Source organism: Budorcas taxicolor, chromosome 6 (genome assembly GCF_023091745.1).
Source record: "Budorcas taxicolor isolate Tak-1 chromosome 6, Takin1.1, whole genome shotgun sequence".
Lineage (NCBI taxonomy): Eukaryota > Metazoa > Chordata > Mammalia > Artiodactyla > Bovidae > Budorcas > Budorcas taxicolor.
This window is the reverse complement of record NC_068915.1, coordinates 104,600,582-104,623,654: the sequence shown is the minus strand read 5'-3', so window position 1 is coordinate 104,623,654 and position 23,073 is coordinate 104,600,582. Positions and strand designations below refer to the sequence as shown.

At 52.4% G+C, this 23,073-nt stretch overlaps 2 protein-coding genes across 2 annotated transcripts in view; one reads left to right on the top strand and one right to left on the bottom strand.

Annotated features, from left to right (window-relative positions):
- Positions 1 to 16,743, top strand: part of NSG1 (neuronal vesicle trafficking associated 1) — a 31,263-nt gene extending 14,520 nt beyond the window's left edge. The window contains exons 3-4 of the mRNA XM_052642172.1: positions 8,956 to 9,066; positions 16,543 to 16,743. Of these exons, the coding sequence (XP_052498132.1) occupies positions 8,956 to 9,066; positions 16,543 to 16,743 (312 nt within the window). The remainder of the gene's footprint in view (positions 1 to 8,955; positions 9,067 to 16,542) is intronic.
- Positions 16,744 to 17,678: 935 nt separating this feature from the next.
- The window catches only part of STX18 (syntaxin 18), a 119,473-nt gene continuing 114,078 nt past the window's right edge, over positions 17,679 to 23,073 (bottom strand). The window contains exons 9-11 of the mRNA XM_052641841.1: positions 22,505 to 22,574; positions 19,925 to 20,005; positions 17,679 to 19,256 (exon numbers count right to left, since the gene is read on the bottom strand). Coding sequence (XP_052497801.1) covers positions 19,161 to 19,256; positions 19,925 to 20,005; positions 22,505 to 22,574 — 247 coding nt within the window. The 3' untranslated portion in view covers positions 17,679 to 19,160. The remainder of the gene's footprint in view (positions 19,257 to 19,924; positions 20,006 to 22,504; positions 22,575 to 23,073) is intronic.

The following is a 23,073-nucleotide window of genomic DNA, read 5'->3' as shown; positions in this document are numbered from 1 at the left end:
ACAAAAGTTAAAACCATTTTATGGGGTCACTAAAAGCATTGTGGGCCCCAGCACTGGGTTTCTGCACCCGATAAAGTCATCGGCCCTGAAAGAAAGGCCCTGTCTTTGAGGAAACACCCTTCCACCAGCCAAGGGACTCCCTGGCCTCCATCCCTGGCCTGCAGCCCACCCCAGGGAGGACTCCTTGGGTGCTGCCCATCCACCTGGGTCTCAGAGCCACCTGGGGTCCTGCCTCCTTCCCATGCACCATCATTTCTATAGTAAAACCCGGGCAGACAGTGCCTCTACAGGCTGCATTTATGTTCTGTTTGATGTGTAGTCACTCTGGCTTGGCTCCAGGTCCCCAAGGGTTGCCCTGTGACTCCTCACTGGGGGACGGGCCACCTGCACCCGCTCACTCATTGTTCACTGAGTTTGGGAGGCTCCTCTGTCTGCCTGGTGCTTGGGTTTCAGCCTTCCCTGCAGGGGCTCGGTCTGTGGAAGTGGACGGGCTTGAAAGGAGGTGAATTTGTTTCCTGGGGTGGCCATGACAAGGACCGGCAGCTGAGAGGCTGGTAGCCACGCATATCTGGAGGCTAGAAGTCCTGAGTCAGCCCTCCTGGCTGTGCTTCCTCTGGGGCGCAGTCTCCTTGCCTCCGCAGCCCCTGGAGCTGTGCTGCTCACATTCCTTGCCCTTCAGCCCCTTGTCTGTCTCCATAGCCTGCAGCACAGCCTCTCCAGTGTCCCATTGCCTTCTCGTCTGTAGCCTAATCTCTCGGTCTCCCTCTCAGAAGTTCACTTGCCTGTGACTCCACTCCTGGACAGTCCAGGAGAATCTTCTGTCTCAAGATCCTTGACTTGATCCCACCTGCAGAGTCCCTTTGTGCATGTGAAGTGGAAGTGTGAAAGTGCTAGTCACCCCCAGATGTGCCCCTAGAGGAGGGGCCTTCCTTGCCTCTTCTGGGCCTGGGGGGCGGGGACCGGGGCTTGCCAGCCGTCCTTGGCTTGTGGCTGCACCACCTCCATCCTCCGTCTTCACGTGGCCACCTCCCTGAGCGTGTGCCTCTGTGTCCAATGGTCCCCTTTTCACGACCCAGTCATCCCGGATTAGGGCTCACGCAAATGACCTCAATTAATGTAATCACACCTGCAAGGACCCCTATTCTAAATAAGGTCACATTCACAAGTACCTGGCTTAGGGGGGCACAGTTCAGCCTTGACGGGCCCAGCATGTGGGGCTGGCCACGTGCTCTCAAGCCCTTGAGCGCTTACCATCTTGGTAAACCTGTCAAAGCGTGGGGCCTTGTTCCCTGCTTCAGAGGGGAGATGCACAGGGGACCTGCTGTCACGCAGGTGGTGGGTGGCAGAGCCGGGTCCAGTTCTGAGCCAGGTGGGGATCTTCCCGGAGAGGCCCATGGTTCTCTTCTTGGTCAGTGGTGACCACGGGGTGGGCACCATGCCCGAGTAGTGAAATGTGAACTGAGTTGTGAAATGTGAACTGGAGTAGTGAAATGTGAACCTTTATTGCTGCCCCCACCCGCCCCATACAGTGCTTCCCAGGTCTGAGCAGATTCTGGGACCCAGGAGAGGTTCAGGGTTCACAGAGGTGTTGTGGGGGGCGGGGGGGGGGTGCGGAGTGAGACAGCCTATGGGTGTGGGAGGCTTTGCCATGCCCCACGCCTCCTGCTTCCCTTGTAGCTCAGTCAGTAAAGAATCTGCCTGCAGTGCGGGAGACACGGGTTCGATCCCTGGGTTGGGACGATCCCCTGGAGACAGGAATGACAACCCACTCCAGTATTCTTGCCTGGAGAATCCCATGGCCAGAGGAGCCTGGCGGGCTACAGTCCATGGGGTCACAAGAGTTGGACACGACTTAGCGACTGAACCACCACCACGCCCCCTGCTGACGCTCCGGGGATTTATCCCTTTGCCCTCTTCATTGGCTACTCCGGGGACTGTGGTGTTTTCATTTCTAAGTGCTGAGAGCACCTTGGCCATCGAGCCCAGGAATCCTGGGTGAAAGGTCCAGGCGTCCTCTTTCCTCGGAGGAGAGCCCTTAGGAGGTGCTTCCCCACGGCTCCGCGGAGAAGGGGTTATTTTTACACCTAAACAGATGGGCTGCTGTGAACCAGACTCCATGTGGCTTCCAGTCCAAGGGACAGGATTCAGAATGTGTGTCTTTCCAAGACTTATGATCATCATCTTTTTTAAAAAAAAATTGAGATGTAATTGACATAGAGCATATTAGTTTCAAGTGCGCAACAGATTGATTCAATATTTGTGTGTATTGGGAAATGATCACACTCTAAGTCTAGTTAGCATCTGTCACCACGCACAGTGATACATTTTTTCCCTTGTGATGAGAACTTTTAAGAACTCCTGTCTCAGCAACTTTCAGATATGCACCATAGTGTTTTTAACTACAGTCACTGTGCTGTATACCACATCCTCTTGACTTCATTTTGGTTCAGTTCAGTTGCTCAGTTGTGTCCGACTCTTTGTGATCCCATGGACTGCAGCATGCCAGGCTCCCTGTCCATCACCAACTCCCGTAGCTTACTCAAACTCATGTTTATCGAGTCGGTGATGCCATCCAACCATCTCATCCTCTGTCATCCCCTTCTCCTCCTGCTTTCAATCTTTCCCAGCATCAGGGTCTTTTCCAGTGAGTCAGTTCTTCACATCAGGTGGCCAAAGTATTGGAGTTTCAGTTTCAGCATCGGTCCTTCCAATGAATATTCAGGACTGATTTCCTTTAGGATTGACTAGTTTGATCTCCTTGCAGTCCAAGGGACTCTCAAGAGTCTTCTCTAACACCACTGTTCAAAAGCATCAATTCTTGGTTCTCAGCTTTCTTTATGGTCCAACTCCCACATGCATACATGACTACTGGAAAAACCATAGCTTTGACTAGACAGACCTTTCAGCCAAGTAATGTCTCTGCTTTTTAATATGCTGTCTACGTTGACTTATTTATCTTTAATTGGAAGTTTGTATCTTTTGACCTCCTTCACCCAGTTCTCCCACCCCAGCCCCCTGCCTCTGGCACCACCAGTCTGTTCTCTGTATCTTTGAGGTCAGTTTTTTTCCTGTTTGTTTTTTAAGATTCCACACTTAAGTGAGTTCAGAGCACTGTTTGTCTTTCTTGGCTTGACTTATTTCACTTAGCGTAAGGCCCTCAGGGTTTACCCGTGTTGTTGCAGATGGCGAGATTTCCTTCTTTGTGCGGCTGAATTATACTCCGTTGAATTTATATGCCACGTCTTTATCCATTCACCCATCAATGGACACTTCGGTTGCTTCTGGACCTTAGCTATTGTAGACAATGCAGCAGTAGACATGGGTGCAGATGTCTTTCCAAGCAAGTGTCTCCATTGCCCTCAGACAAATACCCAGAAGCAGGATTGCTGGACCATATGGTAGTTCTATTTTTAATTTTTTGAGGACTCTCCATACTTTTTCCATAATGGCTGCACCAGTTGACATTCCCACTAATAGTGTAGGAGAGTTCCCTTTTTCCCATGCCCTTGCCAACCATTATTTCCTGTCTTTTTGAAAATTGCCATTTTAATAGGTGGGCGGTGATATCTCATTGTGATTTTGATTTGCATTTTTCTGACTAGCGATGTTGAGCACTTTCTCATTTACCTGTTGGCCATCTGTATGTCTTCCTTGGAAAAATGCCTATTCAGTTCCTCTACCCATTTTTGTTGGATTGTTTGGCTTTTGGCTCTAGAGTCATATGAGTTTTTATATATTTTGTATATTAGCCCCTTATCAGATACATGATTTACAGATATTTCCTCCCTTTCAGTAGGTTGCTTTTTAGTTTTGTTGATGGTTTCCTTTGCTGCACAGAAGCGTTTTAGTTTGATGTTGTCCCACTTGTTTATTTTTGCCTTTGTTGCTTTTGCTTTGTGGGCCAAATGCAACAAAGCATTACCAAGACCAATGTCAAGGGCTTATCACCTATGATTTTTCCTAAGGAAACTCACGTTCAAGGTTTTAATCCGTCTTGGGTTAATGTTTGTATATAAGGGACTTATCACCTATGCTTTTTTTCCTAAGAAAACTCACGTTCAAGTTTTTAATCCATCTTGGGTTAATGTTTGTATATGGTATTAGGTAGTGGTTGAATTTTATTCTTTTGCTCAAGGCTCTCCAGTTTTTCTTCTTTATTGAAGAGACTGTCCGTCCCCATTTTATATTCCTGGCTCCATTGTCATAAATTAATTGATCATATATGTGTGGGTTTATTTCTGGCCTCTCTTTGCTGTCCATTGGTCTATTTGTTTCTGTGCCAATACCATACTGTTTTGATTACTATAACTTTGTAATATTGTTTGAAACCAGGGAGCATGATACCTCCAGCTTTGTTGTTCTTTCTCAAGATTGCTTTATTTATTTGGAGGCTTTTGTGGTTCCATACAAATTTGAGGATTGTTTGTTCCATTTCTGTGAAAAATGGAATTAGAATTGTGATAGAGATTGTATTGAATCTGTAGGTTTCTTTGGGTAGTGATAGTATGGACATATTAACAATATTAATTCTTCTGATGCATGAGAACAGAATCTTTCCATTTATTTGTATCTTCAGTTTCTTTTATCAGTGTCGTTTTTAGTGTGTAGACCTTTCACCTCCTTTGTTAACTTTATTCTTGGATATTTTATTCTTTGGGATGCAATTATAAGTGGGATTGTTTTCTTAACTCTTCTGATAGTTCATTTACTAGTGTATAGAAATGCAAAAGATTTTTGTATGTTGATTTTTTTATTCTCCAACTTTAATTTGTTGATAACTTCTAACAATTATTTGGAGTCTTTAGGGTTTTCCATAGAAAATTTGTCATCTGAAAATAGCAACAGTTTTACTTCTTCCTTTTTTAACTTGAATGCCTGTTTTTTTTCTTGCCTAATTGCTCTGGCTAGGATTTGTAATACTACGTTGAATAAAATTAGCAAGAGTGGGCATCCTTTTCTGTTACTGATCTTGGAGTTTAAGTTTTCAGTGTTTCACCATTTGAGTATGCTATTAGCTTGGGCTAATCATATTTGGCCTTTATTATGTATGTTCCCTCTATACCCACTTTATTGAGAATTTTTGTCATGAATACATGTTAAATTTTGTCAAATGCTTTTTATGCATCTATTGGGATGGTCATATAATTTTTATCCTTCACTTGGTTAATGTGATATATCACGTCTGTGGATGTCGAACCATCCTTGCAACCATGGGATAAATTCCACTTGATCGTGGTGTATGTAGTTAACGTGTAGTTGAATTCAGTGGGGTGATATGGAGAACAGTCTAACAATGCTTGTTAACCTGTTGTGTGCCATAGACCTTTCGGAATAATTTCAAGTGCTCCAAAAGAGAATATAAAGGGTTACGGAGGACAGTTACTTTAGATACAGCTCTCCCTACGGACAACCCTGCTGTTCTAGACTGTGGGAAGAGCTGCCCTCGCTGCTCCCAGGGGCCGCCAGCAGGTAGCAGAGTCCCAGGCGGGGCAGATTTGGGCGAGCAGTAGCCAGGTGGATGTGGGGAGGAGGGCTCGGGGAGGACTAGGCATCGGGCCTGGGTAGGGGCCTGTGTGTCTGGACTGAGAGCCCAGCTCCGCATCTGCTGGCCGTGGTGGCAGCTGCAGCAGCAGTAGCAAACGCCTCCTTCCAGAGTACCCACTGTGTCCGGTTCTGTCCTCTCATCACTGCACTGAGTCAGTCCTCCACCGTCCCACCAGCCCTGGGTGTGGGTCCTCTCACTGCTATTGGCTGGCAGGAGCCTGGGCCCAGAGGAGCTGGGTGACTTACCCAGGGTCTGGCCGCCCCTCCCGGGCACTGTAGGCAGGCTGGGTTGCCGCTCCTGTTGGAAAGCCCTGCACGTGCTCCACTGCTGCCTCTGCTGACACATGTCCCAGGGCCACTGCGCCCACCTCTTCCCACCTCCTTCATCACCCAGCTCCATGCTCGGCCGCCTCCGCTGTCCCCCTAGGCTGCCCTCCTGAGCCAGGTGGTCTCATCCTTGCCTGTGTGTAGCCGCCACCAGGATCCCCGATGGCACCTTCCCTGTGGCTACTTTGGGTCCTGAGGCAGCCATGGCTCCACCCTGTGTTGGAGGTGGGGACTCGTGGCTGGGGCCCGCATGGCCAGTGGCCAGGGTGGCCGTGTGGGGTGAAGGGAGGGAGCAGTGGATCTGGGCCGGGGACCTGGGCACAGCTCCCGGTCACACCTTCTGACCTGACACACAGTGCTTTTGCACGCCCTTTCTGCCCAGGATGGACGCTCGCCCTGCCCAGTGGCTCCCTGGCCTCCAGGGTGTGCCTTTGAGGCCCAGAGGCAGCATCATTTTGTCCCCCGATCCCTAGACCCTGCAGGAGGGGACGTCTCATCACCTGGCCCAGTCTGCTCAGGGACTGTCACGTGTCCACCTGCAGACATTCCTGGGCCCATCCCGTGGTCTGGCCAAGCTGTACTGGGTGCTCCACAGATGGCGGTGCAAAAAGCCAAGTCCCATGCTTATGGGGACCACCCTCCAGGGAGGGGCAGGCTCTCCCTGAACACTCTTGTCCAGGGTGGAGGTGATGGGGGCCCTGGAGGGTCTGCCCTGCTCAGCTGGTCCCAGCTCAGGGGTGGGGTTGGCATCTGGGACTCAGGGGCATCTGTGAGACAGCTGATTAGCCAGTGACTGGTGCATCACCAGGGTGACTGGCAGTGTCAGAAGGGCAGCTGCACCCACAGCTTCATGGCGTGTCCAGCGTCCCTGAGGCCCAGTCATAGGTGTACCCAGGCTGTCTATACTGGGCCCAGAATACAACAAGTGGCCAGTTTACAAAGAAGGTGATACGTGGATGTGATAAAAAATGAACATGGTACAGAAATTGTCCAGTGTGGAGAGGCTGTGCTGACCTTCATCCCCAGAGGCCTCTTGCGTCCGTGTTCTGTGCCTTCCAGACACAGCGCCTGTGTGCCCTGGCGTGGGCTCGTGTGTGTGCATCTGTGTATATGTGTCTATGTATGTGTCTGTGTGTGTGTCCATGTCTGTGTGCATGTTACTGTGTGTGTGCCCATTTCTGTGTATATGTTATTCTGTGTGTATGTCCATGTCTGTGTGTATGTTACTGTATGTGTATGTTACTCTGTGTCAATGTGTTACTGTGTGTGTCTATGTGTATGTTACTGTGTGTGTGTCTTTTTGTTACTGTGTGTGTATGTGTCTGTGGGCTTCCCTAGTAAAGAGTCCACCTGCAACGCAGGAGATCCTGGTTTGATTCCTGGGTTAGGAAGATCCCCTGGAGAAGGGATAGGCTACCCACTCCAATTTTCTTGGGCTTCCCTGGTGGCTCAGACAGTAAAGAATCCACCTGCAATGCGGGAGACCCGGGTCTGATCCCTGGGTCAGGAAGATCCTCTGGAGGAGGGCATCGCAACCCACTCGAATATTCTTGCCTGGAGGATCCCATGGACAGAGAAGCCTGTTGGGCTACAGTCCATGGGGTTGCAAAGAGCTGGACACAACCGAGTGACTAAGCATAGCACATGTGTATGTTTATTACTGTGTGTGTATATATCTGTGTGTATGTGTCTGTCTGTCTGTTTCTGTGTGTATCTGTTTGTATGTTTCTCTGTATGTATCTCTATACGTGTCCGTATATATGTTTCTCGCTGTGTATCTGTGTGTCTGTATGTATGTTTCTCTCTGTGTGTGTATCTGTGTATGTGTCTGTATGTTTCTCTGTGTCTGTATGTTACTGTGTATATGTCTGTGTTTCTGTGTGTATCTCTGTGTATGTATGTTTCTCTATGTGTCTGTATGTTTCTCTGTGTATGTGTATGTGTGTTTCTATGTGTGTCTCTGTGTACGTATGTTTCTCTGTGTCTGTATGTATGTGTCTGTATGTTTCTGTGTATCTCTGTGTCTGTATGTTTCTCTGTGTCTGTATGTATGTTACTGTGTATGTGTGTATATGTCTGTATGTTTCTGTGTGTATCTCTGTGTATGTATGTTTCTCTATGTGTCTGTATGTTTCTCTGTGTATGTACGTTTCTATGTGTATCTGTGTATCTGTATGTTTCTCTGTGTATCTCTGTGTATGTGTATGTATGTTTCTGTGTGTCTGTGTGTTTCTATGTGTGTCTTTGTGTTTCTGTGTATCTGTGTATGTGTCTGTACGTTTCTCTGTGTCTGTATGTATGTTACTGTGTATGTGTGTATGTGTCTGTAGGTTTCTCTGTGTATCTCTGTGTAGGTATGTTTCTCTATGTGTCTGTATGTTTCTCTGTGTCTGTATATATGTTACTGTGTATGTGTGCATGTGTCTGTATGTTTCTGTGTGTATCTGTGTATGTGTCTGTATGTTTCTCTGTGTATGTGTCTGTATGTTTCTCTGTGTATGTGTATGTATGTTTCTATGTGTGTCTCTGTGTATGTATGTTTCTCTATGTGTCTGTATGTTTCTCTGTGTCTGTATGTTACTGTGTATGTGTCTGTATGTTTCTGTGTGTATCTCTGTGTATGTATGTTTCTCAGTGTCTGTATGTTTCTGTGTGTCTGTATGTATGTTACCGTGTACGTATGTTTCTGTGTCTGTATGTTTCTGTGTGTCTGTATGTTTCTCTATGTGTCTGTATGTTTCTGTGTGTATCTGTGTGTCTGTCTCTCTGTGTATGTGTATGTATGTTTCTATATGTGTCTCTGTGTCTGTATGTTTCTCTGTATGTGTATGTATGTTACTGTGTATGTGTGTATGTGTCTGTTTCTGTGTGTATCTCTGTGTATGTATGTTTCTCTATGTATCTGTATGTTTCTGTGTATGTGTATGTTTCTCTGTGTGTCTCTGTGTCTATAGGTTTCTCTGTGTATGTATGTTTCTGTGTGTGTCTCTGTGTCTGTATGTTGCCATGTGCGTCTGTGTGTGTTATTGTGTGCACACACTACGTCATCAGCGGCCCTAATCCCCTGCCCCCTGCTGCCCACAGGTGTCCGTGCTGGTCCTCTTTGCCCTGGCCTTCCTCACCTGTGTCGTCTTCCTGGTCGTCTACAAGGTGTACAAGTACGACCGCGCCTGCCCTGACGGCTTCGTCCTCAAGGTAAGCCCCCAGCCCCTGGGGCCCCCAGTGTGTTTGCACCTTACCCCCCTGCTTTAGTCGCGGCTCCCAAGGGATGGGCCTAGAGTGGTGGGAGCTCCTGGTGGGGCCCCTGCGGGCAGGGCATGGGGTGCGGTGGGGATGTGGGGTGAGCCTCCTGCCCGGCAGGCCCAGTGCAGCCCCTGGGGGTGTGGTGAGGGAGGGAGGGACACCCGTGGAAGTGGAGGTCCTGGGAGAGGAAGACCTGCACTGCCATGCAGGGGTCGGGAGCCCAGCCCCCCTGAACACGCGTCCCTGCTCTGCCCACCGCAAAACACAGCTGGTCTCTCTTTGGACAGACGATGCTCGCTTTGCTGAGCTGTGTGACGCCTCTTTCTGCGGAGGCTGCATGGAGAAGCAGACGCGGGGGACTGCAGGACTAAAGGGAGAAGAACAAGGGCGGGGCTGGGATGAGGGGACACGCAGGAGGTGGTAACGCGCACTGGCCGCGGGCTTGCTCCCGAGTCCCCCACAGTCGGATCTGGGCCCTGTTTGGTTCTGAACTTCCTGGAGCCAGTATGAGGAAGACCCCGTGGGTTCCAGGACTTGGTGCTGCTGGAATGAGGCAGGACCCGGTACTGAGCAGGGGCTGACCCAGCCTGGTCGCCACCGTCACTGGGCGCCCTTGCTTTGGCCGACGCTAATGTGAGGGCCGCTGGGCTCTTGTATGTGCTCCTCCTCTCACAGCTCCAGAGCTCCTGACATTCTGTGCCCACCATGTGGGAGGTCTGTGAGGGCGCCCTGCAGGTCCCTAGGGAAGGACTCCAGGCTGGCAAAGACCCCCTGCCCCTTCCACCAGCCCCTGTGCACACTCTGGGTGGGGCCCAGGCTGGAGGAGTTGATGGTTTGTTTGTAGGCTCAGAAGATGCTGGGGTTTAAAGGAGGCGGATCCAGAGGGCTGGGGTCCAGCAGGGCAGAGCCAGGTGGGTCGGTGGGGTGGTGGGTAGCTCCCAGGTACCTGCTGGCTGGTCCATACATGGCCCACCTGGTGGGGCAGCCAGCCGTGGCTAGACTGGTGTCAGCCAGAGACCCCCGGGGGATGGGGGAAGTGATGGGACAGTCACTCGGGTGGCTGTGGAGTCTGTGGGTTGGAAGTGAGTGACAGGGGGCCAGTGAGATGGCCCAGGAGGCTAGTAGAGGGGAGCAGGGGAGAGATGGGGGACTGGACAGGTTGGGGTTCTGAGGATGGAGCAGGAGTGACTCTGGGAGGCAGGGGCAGCAGGGCAGGAGGGGAGGACCCAGGGGTCACGGAGGAGCCAGGGTGACATGGGAGCTGTGCCCTGATGGAACCTGGGTGCGCGGAGCACGGCTTCCTGGGGACCAGCGCCCTCGTCCAGGTGGACTGCTCACACATACCTGTGGCCACAGCCCCCCTTGGGGCTTCCTTCTGGCTCATTCTCTGTGACCCCGAGTGCAGAGGAGGGCGGGTCCGAGCTATTTTCTCCATCTTGCATGGCCGGGTTCTGCTAGATTCGCTGGTTCAGGTGGGGTTGGGGAGATGAGGGCCAGTCCGTGGGCTCACCGCAGCACTGGACGGGGCAAGCATGTGCCTGTTTAATAGATACTGTAGGTTGATGCTGGGGCTCAGCTAGCCTTGGGGATTTAGAGCCCCAGGGAGATTGTTCTGGATCTTCATCCGCTGGGACTTGGCAGTCTCCCCTGGCATCTGAGGGGCGGTGTTTTTCCTGGAGAAGGGGAGCCTGGAGGGCCAGGGAGCTGCTGACCTGTTTCCACTGCCCTCGGGCTACGGCTGGAGCAAGGAAGATGGGAGTGTGTCTCCTTCCTTCCTTTCTGTGTGTTCGTGCATGTGATCAAATGCAACCACCCGACAGTTTACAAGGGGCTTTTAACTCAGATCTTTGATGCTCCCAGAAACCCTGTGGGGTAGGTCTCATTAGACCCCATTATACCAACAGGAAATTGAGCTCAGACATGTCCGTGGTACCCAAGGTTACGCCCTGCCCTTCATTCACTCAGTGCATTTGAAGGGCCCCCTTCTGTGTGCGTGGTGGGGTGCTGGGCGTGCTATGGGGCAGATAGGCAGTGCTGGGTGCCTGCCCTTGAGCTCCCGTTCTAGCAGCAAGCCAGCAGACAGATGCCCAGACAATGTGCATGCTGCCAAGAGTTAGGAAACAAGGAATACAGGGTGACTGAGCATCTGTGGCCACCTCTTCCAGTAAGACCACAGAGCTTGTCTGGCAGGGATCTAAATGAGGAGGGGGCATTGGTGCGGACCAGCTGTGGGCAACGCTTGTGCTGGGGGGACAGAGTGGCCTGGGCCCCCGAGGGAAGGGCTGATGGGCACAGGTGCCCAACTTCTGGGATGCATGGAGGGGCGGGGACCAGCCCCTTGCTGAGGCTGGCCCCAAACTGAGGAGTGTCACAGGAGATTTCAAAGGGCAGATGTGCACTGCAGAGGACCCTAGGTTTCTGGCTTTTTTAAAAAAATCATGAAGTCACCGTACGAGCACTATAGAAAGAGGAAGAGATAGGGAAGCTACCTGATAAAGAATTCCGAATAATGATAGTGAAAATGATCTAAAATCTTGAAATCAAAATGGAATCACAGATAAATAACCTGGGGACAAGGGTTGAGAAGATGCAAGAAAGGTTTAACAAGGACCTAGAAGAAATAAAAAAGAGCCAATATATAATGAATAATGCAATAAATGAGATAAAAAACACTCTGGAGGCAACAAATAGTAGAATAATTGAGGCAGAAGATAGGATTAGTGAAGTAGAAGATAGAATTGTAGAAATAAATGAAGCAGAGAGGAAAAAAGAAAAACGAATTAAAAGAAATGAGGACAATCTCAGAGACCTCCAGGACAATACTAAACGCTCCAACATTCAAATCATAGGAGTCCCAGAAGAAGAAGAAAAAAAGAAAGATCATGAGAAAATACTTGAGGAGATAATAGTTGAAAACTTCCCTAAAATGGGGAAGGAAATAATCACCCAAGTCCAAGAAACCCAGAGAGTCCCAAACAGGATAAATCCAAGGAGAAACATCCCAAGACACATATTAATCAAATTAACAAAGATCAAACACAAAGAACAAATATTAAAAGCAGCAAGGGAAAAATAACATAACACACAAGGGGATTCCCATAAGGATAACAGCTGATCTTTCAATAGAAACTCTTCAGGCCAGGAGGGAATGGCAAGACATACTTAAAGTGATGAAAGAAAATAACCTATAGCCCAGATTACTGTACCCAGCAAGGATCTCATTCAAATATGAAGGAGAAATCAAAAGCTTTACAGATAAACATAATGGGAACTGCCCCAGACCCCCATGAGGTATTTACGCTTGGGCGTTCCTTGTACACTTACTCTCAGGGAGCCTCCATGTGAGGTTTAATAGCTGACCAGGGCTGTTGGGACACTTTTCTTGGGCCCTCTCACCCATCTGGTTGTCGTTTCATGTTTAGAGGCTCCGTGACCTCCCCACAGTCACCCCTGACAGACACGTGGCTCTGCTAGGGTCTCTCTGGCCCAAGAGGGCCAGGTCACAGCTTCCTGGGAGCCCTGGCCCCGGCCCCATCCCACTCCCACGTGGCTCCCACGTGCCCCCCAGGGTCTTGCCTGCCACCGGCTCGCCCCCTCCCCGCCCCTATGGCGCCTCCTGAGCATCCCTGTCTTGCCGCCTTGCTGTGTTGGCGGCAGCAGGACCGTCTCATTTTCTTTGGCCTGGGCACCTGGAGAAGCAGGAATACCTTGTCCTGTTTGGAGGCCCATCTCAGCCTGGAACAAAGTCACTCGCTGCCCACCAGGTGCTGGAGACTTCAGAAGGTCGTGCCAGACCCTGTGCTGGTGGCGTGGACAGAGTGGAGGCGAGGTGGCAGTGCAGGTGGGGGCGGAGGGTGGCTGCTGGCTCTCCGGATGGGGGCCAGTTCACCTGCAGCCTGGCCTGGGAGTGAACAAATGGTTCACCCCTGCAAAGCGTCCCTGCTCCAAGACGCCCAGGTGTAGCTGGAGGTCAGGACACCGGTGAGAGGTCAGGGCATCAGAATCTGCCTGTAGGAGACCCAGGTTCGGTCCTTGGGTTGGGAAGGTCCCCTGGAGGAAGGCATGGCAACCCACTCCAGTATGCTCTCCTGGAGAATCCCATGGACGGAGGAGCCTGTACAGTCCATGGAGTTGCAGAGTCAGACACGACTGAGCAACTAATACACACAGTGAGCACAGCTGTTCTGGTAAACTTGTAGGGCTTCCCTGATAACTCAGTTGGTCTAGAATCTGCCTGCAATGCAGGAGACCCCAGTTCGATCCCTGGGTTGGGAAGATCCCCTAGAGAAGGGATAGGCTACCCACTCCAGTATTCCTGGGCTTCCCTTGTGGCTCATCTAGCAAAGAATCTGCCTGCAATGTGGGAGATTTGGGTTCAGTCCCTGGGTTGGGAAGATCCCCTGGAGAAGGGAAAGGCTACTCACTCCACTATTCTGGCCTAGAGAATTCCATGGACCATATAGTCTGTGGGGTCGCAGAGTCAGACACGACTGAGCGATGTTCACTTCACTGCATTCCATCTTCACTAAACCAGCAACAGTGAGTTTCGCATCTCTGAGGCGAGGCAGTAGCTACAGCAGCCGCAGCAGGGAAAACACCCATGGAGCCTGGCTGGGCCTCACAGGGGCCTGGCTGGGGAAGAGGTGGCTGGATCTGCTGTCAGAGTCAACTTATTTACACAGCTCCTCCAGACCCCAGAGCTCTCTAGACCCCCTGCCCCCAACCACGTCCCATCCTTCACCCCCGGCCCTCTTCCCAGACCAGGAGTGATGAAGCTGCAGCTTGGCAGTCGGGGCTGGACCAGGTGTGGTGCCCTCCCTCTGCCGAGAGCCCGTGCCCACCCCTTCTTAGTGTAGGCGGCAGAGCGGAGGCCTTGGGGCAGGCATGGGGATGCAGGCCCGGGCTCGGCAGGTCTGTGGATCCCCAGTGCCTGGCCCAGAACTGGCATGGTGGCTCTGCACCCTATGGGCAGCCTGCACCATGGGAGAGCCCCTGACCCTTGGGCTGACACGCTGCTTTGCAGACACAAGGCTGGTGTCCTCTGTAAGAACCGTTCAACGTGGAGAGGGAGCCCTGGGTCACGCTCGTTCAGGCTTCTAAATGGGCTCAAATGGGAGCCTTTCTAAGACCCGGATGTGGTCCCTTTCCCCCCAAATCACTTGTTGAGCCCTCTATGACTGCTCCTGAGACCAGGCAGTGGTCCTGCACAGTGGGAAGGCCTCCGGGTCCTGAGGGTGGCGTGACCGCCTGGTGCCCAAAGAGGGCCTCGTGAAGGCTGTGGCATTTGCCGGATTCCCGTGGTTCTGGCTGTAGGAGCAGCTCCTCCTGCCAAGCCCTGTAGACAGAGCACCGCCATCCCCACCTCTGAGGAAGCTGCGGGCCCAGCGGGGACCAGGCCAGTGGGCTGCTGGGGCCCGATGAATGCTGGCGGAACGTGAGGCTGCCGAGGGTACAGCCCTGCCCTGGTGCCCCGGGGACCTCGCTGCCTTGTTTCTCATTGTTCTGCCTTTGGGCAGAGTGTTCACCGTCGGTGGCTTTGTGGGTGGAGTCCAGAGTGCTCTGAGCAGAGGCCCTGGGCTGGAGCTGGCTTCTCACCCAGGTGAGTCTTGCTGGCCACATCTATGAAATGGCACTAACGGATCCCAGCTCATGGGGAGATCCTGTGCCCACAGGGTGCTTGGCCGCTTGCTCAGAAGGAACCAGTTTGGTGGCCAGGCCGGGGTCTGGTGATGGGCCTTGGGTCTGTAGGATAGATCCCCCCCCAAGGAACAGCCCCTTAACAGGGAGGCAGAGCTAACCTGCCTTTAGCTTCTGGAGGCTGAGGAAGCCTGCGTTGGGCAGGGACGAGGCTCTCAGAGGAGGTTCCCCTTGTGTGTCCCAGGATGGCGCTCACGTCCACCGGGAGCAGCTGCCACCTGCCATGCAGGGGACCATCGGAGACCCATTGTGGTCTCCACGCTGGGCCCATGCAGGGAGGCACAGGAGCGCTTTGAACAGCTGGAGTCTTGCTGGGTGGGCCCTAGGGGATCCCGCTGGTGCGCTTGCCCGTGAGTTGTTTGAGGTTGAGACGCTACTTCAGGGTTATCTGAGCGCTGGATCCTGCGGGCGGGGCTGGGAATCCAGTTTAAAACTCCCTGGTGACCGTGATGTGGCCGAGTCTGGGACCCCCGTCACTTCACGCTCCCTTCACCATGTGACAAGGAGACGGTGGCGGTGCTGTGATGCTTCTGTCGTTTGGAGACACAGATGGTGTATCCCGCCAGATGGAAGGCTCCTCCCTTGTTAAAGCCGCAGCTGGCAGGCAGTGGGGCTCCAGGAAGACCTCCTGTTCTGTCTTGGGCAGCGCTGCCAGCCCCTGGGGGTGTTGCCCCTTTCCTGGCAGGGACCAGTCTAAGAGGTCAAAGCGGCTGAGAAGAGGCCGCAGGAGCAGTGGAGGGCAGGCAGCTTCCCTGTTGGCTCCCCTTCCAACCTGCCTCTGCCACACCCCTCACACCCATTGGTCAGAAGTTAGTCCCGTGGGGGGACACACCCCTCACATCCCATTGGCCAGAAATTGGTGCTGGGGGCTGGGAAATGTCCTGAGCTGGGCGCTCTGTACCTGCTGAGCTCTGGGAGCCCGCCACCCTTCCTCGAGGGCTTGTGTGTGTGTGTTTGGGGATGGGGGGGTGGGAGGTGGGGGGTGGTGGTGGTAGACTCTGGGTGAGCTGAAGAGAGCCAGGGATTCATGTCTCCACTCCCAGCCTGCCCCGGTTCCGTGGTCGGTAGGGAAGCGCCTCTTCCCTAGAGGACAGCTTCCCCGGGAGAGCCTCCCTCTCAAGTGCCCTGGTGGGATCCCCGTGGCTTCCTGCTGCTCTCTGGTTCTCAGGGTCACACCAGTCCCTCCCGACTCCCTGACCCTTGCCTTCTTCTCCAGGCGTTTGTGTCCTGAGGCTCTTCGCTCTCTGCTGTGGCCACGGGCCTCTTTCCAGCCTGTGTTCCGGGTCTTCCTGCCCCCAGGCCCAGCTCACGTGCCCTCAAGTGTGCCTCCCCCAAACCCCCTGGCCCCAACTGGTTCACAGAAGCCTTTCTTCACTGTTGGATCTGGTGGACATGTCAGAAGTTCCATTGTTTTCTAGATTTAAAATGGGCTTCCCTGATAGCTCAGGTGGTAAAGACTCCACCGGCAATGCAGGAGACCCTGGTTCGATTTAAAATAAATCGCGAGTGTAAGATCTTTAGAGCAGTAGGAAGGACCGCTAAGTCCCCATCACTGTGGCCTTACAGACAGACGCCCCACCTGTTATGATGCCATCAGCACCAGGCGGTCAGCTTAGCATTGAGTCTCCCCCAAACCTAGGGAGGTACTTGGTGACCACGTGTGTTACCTGGAGACTCACGGCCCGCCTCCTGCGTCAGTGTGTGTGTCTCAGGGGGCTGCTTGTCTTGCAGAACACCCAGTGCATCCCAGAAGGCTTGGAGAGCTACTATGCTGAGCAAGACTCCAATGCCCGGGAGAAATTTTACACCGTCATTAACCACTACAACCTGGCCAAGCAGAGTATCACCCGCTCCGTGTCGCCATGGATGTCCGTTCTGTCAGAAGAGAAGCTCTCGGAGCAGGAGACGGAGGCCGCCGAGAAATCCGCTTAGCGAGATGGACAAGTTCCTTAACGGTGTCGCTTGAAGGTAACAAGGGGACTTTGAGGGACATTTCATCAAACATAATTACCGATAATTTATAGAGGTTACTCATGTATGGTGCAACTGCTTCTGTTTGCTAATTGCTGCTTTGCAAATACAACTTGCTGCGGACCATTCACGGGCATAAAGTCAAGTGCATATCAGCATTGCTTAGGGAGCTCTGCCACCACTTTCCATGTTAGGGAATCTTAATTTAGTGACTTTCCTGGGATTTATTGGATGCTGTCAAAAAAAAAAAAATTTACACTGGATATGCAAGGGGTTTGAACTTCAGATAAATAATAATGCATTTTATGGAATTTTTTTTCATTTAAACCACCTTGCTGTTTTGCAAACCCGACTCCACAGCTGTATCTAGAGTGATCCCTGCTGTGCTAAGGGCAAGCTGTACTTCACATTTCTTCCCACCTCCCAGAAGGGTACTCCGATAGGCCAAGAAGCCCATGCCCCATAGTGAGTGGTGGAGGACGGTGGGAAGGAAGCAGAGGCCCCGGGTTGAGAGGGTGGCGGGGGCGGCTGTGCCCTCCTCCCCCGCGCTCACTGCCGAGTGCGCAGGCGCTGCAGCGAGGAGGTGGGTACCTCTCTGTACAGAGGGTGCTGGCCGGGCAGCGGAGCCAGTGTGGCCCCTCAGTACCTGTGAATTGGGTCAGAGCACGTGAGGTGGGGACTCTGGGAGGAGGGGACCCCAGGCTGCAGGCTGCAGATTCCCGTCTCCCTGTAGGTAGTCTGTTCTGTGATGGGCAGAGTAGGAATGAAACCCAACCAGCCCTTTTGTTCATGTCTATTATGAACAAGTTTGCACCAACATGCCCGTGATAGCAGGTTAGTTTTGAAACACTTAGTTGGGTGGGAAAAGTGAAAAGTGTAATTGCTGATATAAGTCAAGGCTATGTTGATTTTTATTTTGTGGGACAGATGTAACTCCTTTGATGTAAGAAATAGGCTGGAAAGGCTGGGAGGGGGTGCTGCAAGTCCAGTTATGACATTTCCATTCACAATCTTTGTAAGACAATTACATTTCAGCCTGAATCTTGACATTAAAAGTATATGTTTACAGAATTACCAGTTAGATAAACCAAGTGTGTAAGATGATTAAATAGAAAGAAAGACATTCACAGACATCTTCTTCCGTGTTATTTGAATGTGTTGTTTCTGGTGGACATGTCAGAAGTTTCACTGTTTGTTTTTTTAGATCAAAAATAAATGACAATAGTGCAAGCTGTGTTGTGAACAAGCATGGTGGTCATGGCCATCTCCGTTCCTGTTCCCTGAAATGTGCTTCCGAAACATACAGTGTATTTTAGTATCAAGGGTGCGTGCAAACAATGACCATGACCTTGGGGCATGGGTGGGCACGTACAGTTGTGGACGTGGTGAGGCTGTGGGGACGCAAAAGAGCAGTAACTGTGCCAGAACTCCTCCTGTGTAGAGAGGATCCATCAGCCAATTCCAGCCCATGTCAACGCGGTGCCAAGGCAACTTTGTTTGTGTTTTCTAGTAGACGTGTACTTTACTGACTGTAAACTCGCTCACATGTAACTTTCGACATTCTCACTCTGTGCAAATAAAGAACACAAGGATCCCTGTGGTGCCCCTGGACTGTCTTGTGCAGAGCCCTTGACCATACCTTGGGGCCCACAAGTACCCGGGACTTTCTGCACAGATGTGGTTGCAGATGCCTCACGCATCTGTACCAGTGGCTCTTCCCGACTCCTGCGGCCTGGGTGGGAGGAGAGGCCCAGGCCCTTCTCTGGACGCAGCTTCTGGGGGGCCCCAGGGGTAGGAAGTCAGGCCTCTCCTGCCTGCCCCCCCCCGCCACAGGAAAAGTGCTGCGAGGAGCCAGGCCCCTGCCCACATTTCTTCCCTGACAGGAGGCAGCTGGCCCACAGTGACATCCTAACCTTGGACCCACCAGTAAGACAGTAAGTGGCTGCGGTTTTATTACTAGTTTTCCAGGGTGAGCTTTTCCTCTGCTCGGGAGTCTGTGCATCAGTTGCTCAGGCACACAGGAAACCACAGGGAGCACAGGTCCTCTGCCCTGAGGAGCTACTGACCGGCGTTCTTCCTGCCAGGGTGGGGCATGGCTGCTGCCTCCTCTGAATCGGACACATTCGTGGAGCAGGAAGCCCACCAGGCCCCCTCCCTGGGGCAGCCCCTACCCCCCAGCAGCCCTATCAGGTGCAGGAACCACCCCCCAGCTCCTCCCCTCTGGCCTCAGGATTGCAGCGCAGACCAGTTTCAGTTCTGTGGTTTTCTTTTTCGTTACTGAATGCTTAAGCCACAGGTCTGGTGTCCCTTCTGTGAGCACACGTCTCAGCCCTGCTCCCGTCAGTGGCTCCGGTGCTGGGCGCCGTCCGCCAGGCCGCTTAGCTGTCATACCAATCGAGGAAGAGCAGGGAGAAGGAGCACATCACCAGGAAGAAGAGCACCCACACCCGGAAGCCGGCGTTGTTCTTGATGGCCTGGGGGAAGAGGGGAGGGGGGTTGGTCTGAAAGGCCCGAGTGTGTCAGCTCGCGCTCCCCCTGCAGGGCTGTGACTGTGAGGGCAGCTCCAGCCTGTGCCTACCTTGCACGGATGGCTTAGTTTTTAAGCAAAACCGCGGGGTTTAAGATCTATTAGAAGACAGACGCAGTGTCTTGCCCTTGCTGGTTAGCCACCATGTGGCGCCTCTGCATGAGTCCCCCAGGAGAAACGGCTCACATCCGCCCAGGGTTAGACCCACACGGGCAGGCTCAGCGTGCGTGTCTGCTACCCTGGCCTGTGTTTCCTGGCAGTGCGATGGCAGTGGTGGCCCAAGAGTGGTCCCACATCAACCCAAACCTGAGGACTGCACCCAGAAAATAAAGTCCACTCGACAGAGTTGACTCTGGTGGTCCCATCAAAGACCAGGGCTCTGGTCCAACAAGCTTCTCCAGTGGCACCCAGCCTGGACTTAGGGAGTGGCCCCTGCACCCTAGAACGGCTCCTCTGCAGGGCAATGAGCAGGCCCTGGGCTGGGCAGGATGAAACGATGGAACTGGTCCATCCACTGCATGGTCCCGTGACCCCGCTGTGTGTGCAGCCCTGACAAGGTGACCACCACCCTGGACTCAGTGCCTCCGAGTCAGACTTGGGGCCTAGAGTACCCACCTCTCTGATGTCTTCATTGCCCTCCTTGATATTTTCAGTTGCTCCAACTACTAACTGGTGAATACTGTCAATCTCGGCTTCCTGTGGAGGACAACAGCAGATAAATATAACTGTCCTCCTTCCCCAAGTGTCTGTCACAGTAGAAACAGCAGCTGCTGCATGCAAAGGGCAGGGGCTTTACACACATGAACCCACACGTTTTCACAGCACCCGGGAGGTAGGCAACACTCACATTTTACCAAAGGGAATCTTCCGGCTCAGAGAAGCTTAGTAACTTTCCCGGAGACACACAGCACCCAAGTGGCAGGACTGGGACTGGACAGGGGCCTGTGCTCCCTCCACCCCCACTTGCCGCCTTCCCGTCCACTCACTGGACAGGAAGGGACAAACATACGAGCTCAATCAGAGAGCGGCTGCCACATGCCAGGGCTTTCAAGGTGCACGTGGCTTTAAAACACACACAGTAGCTTCAAATGGTGCTTTGGTTTGCAAAATTTTAGTCAGAATACTTGGAAAGCTTGTATGTGGGCTCCTGGGCTTACACAGAAGCGTCTGGCTAATAACCCACCCTGCACCCCAACACTACCCTCTAAGGGGTAGGGCTGGCTGTCCTTCCCTCTTCCTCTAGGGGGTGGGTGGGAATGTAAACAAGCTCGGGTTTTAGGGAAACCAGACTGACACGGAACTGGTACTGCAGAGAGGAAAGTGACCTTCAGCCACCTGCTTCCCAACAGTGAGAGCCACACAGTGTAATACCCAAGGGCCAGGGACTACCTTGTTCTCTAACTGCATCTTGGAGACACTCCCACTGGGGGCAGGTGCTCCCATGAGTGTGTTGTGAGAGCCACTTTGCAACACAGATGAGAAACCCCTGACACACTCAACTCTGTTCGTCTTAAAAATCCTGAGAAGCCAGGTGCAGCTCAGTCTGTGCTCTGCAAGCCCCTCCCAGGTCAAGCCCCGCAGCCCTGTGTGTGACGCAGGCTGGGCTTTGCTCCCACCCCACGGGGTGCCCGTCCAGAACTCCAGGACAGCTGCTTCGTGTCCGAGAAGCAGCCCCCTAACCAGAAGCAACTGTGAATGGCAGCCAGTGCTCCTTGGGGGCTGGGCTAAGAAGCAAGACACAATGGTTGTGGAAGTAAGAGCTTCTAGTGCACTCAGCCACTCAAAACCTGAGTGTTTCTCGCTGCACGTAGGCTCCGCCCACTGGTGAAGCTCTGGCTGTGCCAGTGAAACAGGGCATCACCCATGTTGGCCGCAGCCACACCCACAAACAACAACGGTTCCCAGTTCAGTTCGGATCGAGAGCCCAGGGCGGGCCGGGCATGTCCTATTCTCTAGCCGAGAGGGACACGCGTGACCCGGCCCGTCTGCAGAGGGGGAGGGGGCTAGGGAGTACCGCAGGTCATACAGCGAGCAATGGGGAACCAGGTTGGGGCTGGCTGTCTGGCTCTGCTGGGGCTCAGAGAGGGAGACATCTGATTGAGTTGTTTTCTGTGTTGGGTGGCTGAACTGATGACCATTAGGCTTCTAAATGGAGGCTTAACATATATGGACTAGAATAGTCCCTGCAATGTGCTCGTAAAAAGAGCAACTCTTGCGAACCTGAACAACCTCGTGTGCCCAGTCTGCAATGATTTGACTCTGGCTGTGTGGTTTAGGGGACATTTTGTGAGCAGAGTCTCTTAAGTCAAGTGGCCCAGTTTAACACTGGAGAAAAATGATTTGTCTTTCAAACCCTTCCAGTCTGTGGATGCTGAATACAAACGGGAAATTTTACCAGGTGTTTTCTAAAAACTTGGTCAGTTAGTGGCTAGAAGAACTTCCAAACAGTAGGCAGGTGGAAATGTCATGAAAATCCACTTATGAGAACAGTCACACTTGCTGTGAGGATGAGACACCCGAGGTGGCAGGGACCTGGCATCTGTCTGGGAGGGCCGAGCCTGAGCCTGCAGCACTGCTGATTGTAAAGCTACCACCCATCAGGCACTGTGCTAGGCACTTTCCGTGGGTTATGTCTGTGCCTTACGACAACCATACAAAGGCTGCTCCATTTTATAGATGGAAAAATACTGTGGCTCAGAAAGGCTCCCAAGCTTTCCCAAGGGTACCCAGAATCGCAACCTAGCTGCCTCCCCTGCCCACGGGCTCTGCTGCATGGGGCTGGGGCGTATGGAAAGTTGTCCCACAGTCCATGGAATTCTCTAGGCCGGAATACTGGAGTGGTAGCTGTTCCCTTCTCCAGAGGGTCTTCCCAACCCAGGGATTCAACTCCTGCACTGAAGGCGGATTCTTTACCAGCTGAGCCATCAAAGAAGCCCAAGAATATTGGAGTGGGTAGCCTATCCCTTCTCCAGGGGATCTTCCCAACCTAGGAATCGAACTGTGGTCTCCTATCCCTTCTCCAGCAAATCTTCCCAAGCCAGGAATCAAACCCAGGTCTCCTGCACTGAAGGCATATTCTTTACCAGGTAAGCCACAAGGAAACAGTTGCGGAGGCCTGATGACTTCAGGAGAAATGTCCCAAGTTCTGAGTAGATGTCCCTTTAAGTTAAAACTGAAAACATTATTTTTTCTTACTTGCTGTAAAACCTTCTCTGTGAAGATCTCTTGGAGTCTGGAGATTTCAACCACTTTCCCTTCAATTTGCCTTCATTAAAAAAAAAAACAAAACAGATATACATTAACTGTTAGTACCTGGTGATCTTAACAGCAACGTCACACATTTCTAAAGAAGTCGTCTCTTCTAAGTGAAGGCATGGGAGGGAGGGAACACCATGGTGACTCATGGTGGCCTGCTCAGGACGCAGGCTCCGGAGGGCAGAGGCTCACGCTCCTTACTGGTTCCCCTTTAACACCCTTCAGCTTTCTGGGTGTACTGGACGGTTTGGAAGCCCACCCCTACCACTTCATAAGCTGACCCCCGGGAACCCTGACTCCCAAGTCAGTGTGGGGCCAGGAGCACGTGGCTGTACCGAGTAGTTACAAAAGGCAGAGTCTCCTTTAATGCTGAGCCCTGTCCTGGCAACACAGTCACACGTGGTGAGGATTCAGAAGAAAACGCCAGAATACGCTGTCACCCAAAACTCTGTTACCACTCAGCAGGTTAAGAGGAAAGGGTACATTCACCATTCAAACCAACTCTGTGG